Source organism: Phoxinus phoxinus (assembly GCF_949152265.1).
Source record: "Phoxinus phoxinus genome assembly, chromosome: 2".
NCBI classification, from domain to species: Eukaryota; Metazoa; Chordata; class Actinopteri; order Cypriniformes; family Leuciscidae; genus Phoxinus; species Phoxinus phoxinus.
This window is the reverse complement of record NC_136877.1, coordinates 33,464,745-33,471,367: the sequence shown is the minus strand read 5'-3', so window position 1 is coordinate 33,471,367 and position 6,623 is coordinate 33,464,745. Positions and strand designations below refer to the sequence as shown.

The 6,623-nt window shown below is 38.5% G+C and overlaps 1 protein-coding gene across 1 annotated transcript; it reads right to left on the bottom strand.

The window, feature by feature from the left end:
• Nucleotides 1-3,873: 3,873 nt before the first annotated feature.
• Nucleotides 3,874-6,262, bottom strand: crybgx (crystallin beta gamma X). The gene is made up of 6 exons (XM_079605083.1): nucleotides 6,155-6,262; nucleotides 5,697-5,745; nucleotides 4,881-5,002; nucleotides 4,538-4,673; nucleotides 4,239-4,378; nucleotides 3,874-4,124 (listed from the first exon to the last, which is right to left on the bottom strand). Exons 1-6 carry the CDS (start codon nucleotides 6,196-6,198, stop codon nucleotides 3,992-3,994), a joined length of 624 nt encoding a protein of 207 aa, XP_079461209.1. The 5' UTR covers nucleotides 6,199-6,262; the 3' UTR covers nucleotides 3,874-3,991.
• Nucleotides 6,263-6,623: the final 361 nt, after the last annotated feature.

The following is a 6,623-nucleotide window of genomic DNA, read 5'->3' as shown; positions in this document are numbered from 1 at the left end:
TGCTGAAATGTATCACTTTCTAAAATATCTGACCATTGAGTGCCGCGATTGACCACTCAGAATCTAGTATTTCTGAAAGTCGTCTAATAAATCTTGACACGATTTGAAGTATATAGACTACTGTCAATGATTTTTAAATCTGTATAGCACAGGAAATGTGTTGTTTAGGTATTTACTTGTCAACCCTTTAAATACCTTTCAGCTCATACTCACTCACACACACACACACACACACACATTGCTCAAAGAGTCATTATTGATGAGTGTGAGGGAAGTGAGGGAGTCAGTCCTGGCATCACTGCAAAGCTGTTAGTGCTGGCTGAATGGAGGTGGGTGCACGGGATGCTTAATTGGTCCAGTGTGCATGTGTGTGAGCATTGGTGATAATTGTGGTTCACAGGTGGCCACAGTGGTGGCCTGTCCAAGCTTTGAGTTCATACCAGGGCCTGGGACAAAAGACAAAAGATTCCAGGGCTCTTTGTTATTGACTGTGGTCAAAGCCTCTGGCCATTCCCGTGTCCACCTAAACATGAGTTCATGAGTCTCCTGAGAATTCAAACGAGTCTTGAAATGCACCTAAGAACAAAATATTGATGTTAAGATCTCATGGCAATATTTACATGCAGAATAGTAACAGGATCTGGAAATGCTTTTTCTGAAAACTTTCAACAATTAAACAACAAACCATATATTTTAAAAAAGTGCATGAAAATAATGATAACTGCTGAGTAAAACTAGCTATTGTAATTGTTCCAACCGTCCAGTACAGTCCCATGCTGGTGAATGTACGTAAGACTAGAATGTATTCACTGATTTCACATCAAAGTGATCAAGGAAATTTTAGTGCCATTATACAACCTCTTTTGGCGCCTCCTATCAGATATTGTCATCAGATAATGCAGAAATTCCTTCAAACATAGATGCCATTAGCATTGAGCATGCAGTCTCCCAAGGCATTTCCCTTCTTTGTTGACTAAAAGACCAAAAACAAGTTGAAACAAGACGCCATGCTGCAAAGTGGCATGTACTATCAAGATTTCCCTGATAATCATACTGAAATAGCTTGTCAGACATGAAAGAGTTTGCGTTTAAGCCTTGCAGGGTATTTTCTGGTGAGATCATCTTTCTGCAACATAGACCAAGCAAAAAGGCTGAGAGCGCAAGAAAGAACATTGCACATTGACAAAGTGATAGCCTATCTACACATTGCAAATGAGTCAAAACAGATATAATATATATATGGATACAACATTGCATTATCTTCAATTAAGTAGTGCTTACCTAAAAAAGTATTTACAAAAATAGCTGCTAGAAAATGGGGAGGAAACATTTTTTAATTGTAATTTTTTTAAACATTTTTAATTTTAACAGAATATCCTGTTGTAGCCTATTCTGTCTAAATCTCTTTAGAGTCTATACACTTTCTCTCTTGGGCCAAGATCAAGTAGGTGGAGTTTCCCAGATTGGATTGACAAAAACAATGTGACATTCATGTCTGTTACTGCCTCGCTTGAAAGAGTGGGAGTGAATGTCAGTTTTTACTGTGACACTGATAAAGATGCGGGTCACACTTGGATAGAAGCCGTTTCATAGGGAAGTTCCCAAGCGTTTAAACACTCTGTGTGAACGAAACCAAACCAGACTGAAATAATAACTGCCATTAAGGTGTGCTGTACTGGTGTGTGCTTGTTTGGGACTCTGTCACGTAGTACTGTAATTATGTAACACGAGGACTGGTAATCTACGACGTTTTGCTTATGGATCACAGTAAAAGTCGACGCACAGAGAAAAAGAGCAAACAGAGAAGAGGTCAAACAGCTTTTACAGAACAACCAATGTGTGGTATGTTTGCAAGTGCAAACTTACATACATAAACAAACTCAGAGACAGATGGAGTCAAAGTAGGATTGTTAAAACTTGACTGACGGTTTGCTGTGTGGATGTAAATGGCCTAAATGTTTTTGTGTATGTGTTTGTGTGTGTGGGATTGAAGCAAGAGGAATGTTGTGTATGGGTGGTCAATTAGTTTACCATTTCAGCTGTGACCAACTGGCTTACTGGAAAGTAACATAGGATCCTTCCCATTCAGCAGGCCTTGCCACCTCCAAGGTCAGACTCTGACTGTTTGTTTGTGTGTGTGGTACAGAGGGAAAGAGGTTTGTGATGGACTGCCCTGACCTCCAAAAATAATGTCTAGAATAGGCATTCTTTTTTTCTGTTTAAATCATGGGCCTAAAACATAAGAGCTGTATTTGCCTATAATTTTCTTTTGCGTACACATACACCTCAGTAAAAGTTTGGAGTCAGTAACTTTTTTGAAAGAAGTCTCTTATTCTCACCAAGGCTGCGTGGAAACTAATATTGTGAAATTTTATTACAATTTAAAATTATACATGTATGGTATCACCCATACTGGTGAATGTAAGAATAGACTGGCTATTCACTGATTTCACATCAAAGTGATCAAGGACATTTTTGTGGCATTATAGCAAAAGTGCCCTAGTAAAACCTCTTTTGGCGCCTCCTATCAGATATTGTTATTAAATCATTTTAAAAAAAATGTTGAGAGAAGTCTCAAAAACACAGTGGAAACTAATATTGTGAAATATTATTACAATTTAAAATTATACATGTGTTTTAAATACATTTTCAGCAGTCTTCAGATATATGCTAATTTGGAGCTTATGCTCAAGAAACATTTCTTCTTATTATCAATGTTGAAACCAGTTATGGTGCTTAATATTTTTGTAGAAACTGTCATACATTTTTGGGGGGATTCGTGGATGAATAAAAAGTTCAAAAGAAAATAATTTATTTGAAATCGAAATCTTTTGTAACACCTAACATTTGAATATTTTAGCATTATGTTTCAAATCAGCAGATTCTCTGTAAAAAAAAAAAAGGCTATCATATTGTTTTATGAATTGTAAATATTCCCTATTCACTTATTCCACTAGACTCATGTCTTACTCTAATTATTGGATTTTTGGTTATTTAACCCTGTGGAACCATTTAGTCATACGAGCAACAGTAACTGCAGCAACAGCAGTGGTAACAGTAACATCTGCTCTAATGGGAACAATACCAGCTAGTTTTATATTGTAAATAAAGTGCCAGAAGTTAACATAATGGTTGTGCTAAACAGTTGTTTATAATCACATAACCTCTTTTCACTCTAGCCTCTCTCTCTCATTCCCTGTACGTCCATCTCTTTGAGACATAATCCTAAACCAATTTGCATTCTTTCTTCCCCTCCGCTGTTTCTGCATGTAAAGGAGTCACTGGTGGGTACCTCCAGGCTGCTGTGGTGACCGTGAGAGATATGTAGCAGCACAATGTCATCGGCACAACCGGGCCACAGCAACTGCTATTCCCACGACCCACAGAAATACCTCACCGGCCTTTAGAGAGCACGGCAGCATGTGTCTGTCAGTCCAACACAGAGCTAAAGCCCGTGTGAATTCCTTAACGTATGCTCAAATATACACAGATGAGCTTCACAGCTGCTCTTTAAAGGATTCGGATCATAGAAGAGAGGGCAAAGTTGTGAGCTCACTTCCTATTAGCATCCCACGTCTAATGATGCGTCCCATCAGGGCAGTAGGACGAATCATAGAACTGTAGCACCCTGGGAACAATCCTGGATCTGTGCTATCTGAAGATGCTGGTGGCTATGACATGCCAGGTACCAGTATAACAAACAGTCTGATATTGCAGAAACTAAATGCGCATGATGTGCTTCACCAGCAGAGAGCGACACAACACACATTCTTGCACCCAAAAAGCTCTTGAGCTGTTGAAGAACTTTTCATCTTTATCATACCAGATGAATTATGTAATTACTGTTAGATAATGGAAGCACAAACAACAATATTTGTCTTTTTCATCAGTTTATTACTAAAATAAGTCTTCTGTAGGATTTGTTTCACTAAGAGCTGGCATATTTTTGTATAAAGAGCTGACGGTGTGGGTGTTTTTCAGGGGATTTTGCTTAGCTGAAGCGGACGCGGCGAATTGAGCCAACGGTGCTGTTTTGAGCTCCCCAGTCAGAGAAGTTGTTGTAGTCCTTCTTTTCCAGGATGTAATGGGCTCCTCTGTAGTTCGGCTCCTGGTACGCCACCCAGCTGTGGTCAGGAAAGTGTTTGGAAATATATTTTAAAAAATATGCACACAATACTGAATATATACAGAACAGAATAAATATCCAAGTACTTTAACATCGGTGAACTTGTACTCACGTTCCGCCCATTACTCTGATGGAGGACACCCTGTTAAGGCTGTAACGGCTCATCAGGTTGGGGATGTCATCATGGAGGTCTGTCTTCTTGCCTGAGAAACCTGCCCTCTCAAACAGCTGTGCACGGGCGGTGTTGGTGTCCTAGCCCACCAAATACAAACACACAAAATAAAAAACTCCAGGTTTATGATTTGCAGGGTTTTTTTTACATTCAGTGGAAATGACAAAGATCGATACTTTGGTATATTGTAAGAATATATATAAAAAAAATTGTACTATTGAATAAAATGTGTGTCTCACCTGTTTCACAGCACGAACAGAGGAGATGTGGTCACCCTGAGCACACCACTTATCAGTGCAATTGTACTCCCCCCGGTCAGACATGTCCCACAGGTACTGACGCCCTCGGAAGTTCTCATGTTCGTATCCCACCCATCTACATATGAACACATGACACAGTTAAAATGCAAAAATAGCTGAGTGGGCTTGAATTGGCAAAATGTCATTACATGGGGAAAAATTATTTAATTTAGCTTAGGATCTTTTTAAAATATCGACTGAATCAAAATGTGAAGTAATCATTAATGTTAGATTTATAAAAGGTCAAACGTGGTCTTGTGATATAAAACTGCCATGTACTCACGCTCCACTCTCCACCTGGACAGAGTTGCATCTGTCGGGAAAGTTTTTTTCACTCAATTTCTGACAGTCAGAGGTCAGGTCCAGTCGCCGACCTGCAAAGTTCCTCTGCTCGAAAAGGGTCACCTGAAAAACACAACTAATGTTAAAAAACCCCACTTTAATATACACATTCATTTACGTATCTAAAAAGCACAACAGGATTTAAAATAATTTTCGGAGCACATATGTGACCCTGCACTAAACCTAAACCTAAACCAAATTGACATGGGTACATTTTTTGAAATTGGTTAGATTTAAGATTTATACATAATCTGAAAGATGAGTAAATAAGCTGATGTATTGATGTATGGTTTGTTAGGATAGGGAAATATTTGGCCAAGATACAACTATTGAAAATCTGGAATCTGAGGGTGCAAAAAATCGAAAGCCTTTAAAGTTGTCCATTTATGTTCGTGATGGTGCTGCCTTCACTCACAAAAATATATTTTATTATATATTTGGGGTAGGAAATGTACAAAATATCTTCATGGAACAGGATCTTTAGTTAAATATCCTAATGATTTTTGGCATAAAAGAAAAATCGATCATTTTGACTCTTACAATGTATTGTTGGCTATTGCCACAAATATACCCGTGAGACTTGTGACTGGTTTTTGTGATCCAGGGTCACATTTGAAACTAGCTACTTTTTCAGCTAATTTTCCAAATTAATTTTTCTAAAAACACCACTAAAGCTGTATGAGAAGCGATAAAAAGAGTAAGACTGTTATATTATTCATCAGCACCAAACTCTGGGTGCAGGAAAGTAAACTCTTACCCTCCCACTGGACCCGTAGAAGGCACGTTGGAGCACAGACCCCAGCTTGCTAGGGGAAAAAAAGTCCAATACTCTTAAAATATTTTCCAACAGAGAACACACAACAACAACCAATAAAAAATATGCCATGAAAGAAGCCAGTAGAAAACATAGCTTTTTGAACTATTAACATATAAATTAAAGTTACATTTGAATTGTTCCATGACAATGTATGCATGAAACAAATCATTTTGCCAATTAAAGCATAACAGTATGTTGTTTCAGGGCTTTCCTAACCGTATGGATGTGATCTGAACTACATATTCTCTTCCACAAAACTGCAATGAGTCACGGATGTTGGTCTGACTATGTCTTTTTCTGCAATGATTAATGCAGCCCTCTTGAGAGGTGCAGATCTGGTTGAAACTCAGTCCACAAAATTTGGTGTTGCTCTTGTTTCAAATGCACTGCAAACATACCTGGTTTGTTGGGCTAGTCCGGAGACCTTAGTGAAGATGTTCATGTCAGCTCGTGGTGGCCACTAAGATGGTCCTTAAATACAGCAGGTACATAGAAACAGGGAGTGCTAGAATGCTCATACTCTTTCTGCTGCTCTCTCTGTAGTCGGCCTGTGTATTGATATGCTAAACACATACAGTTTGCCATGTTTTGTCAAAGCCTTCAGCTATACGTGCATACAGAAACTCAAATGCACACATACAGTACAAAAGCTTAGACATGCAAATCAGTAGCCCATGCAAGACAACACACATGTTCACATGCTCTGCTTCATACACACTTAAACACACATACACAAACATACACGTACAGTTAAAGAGTGCAGAGCCAACACTTTCTAAAACAATTCAGCATTCTTTTCACAGTTAATTTACGACGCATTTTGCATGTTGTAACTATTCGTGTTTAAAGTGGAGCAGCTACTATATG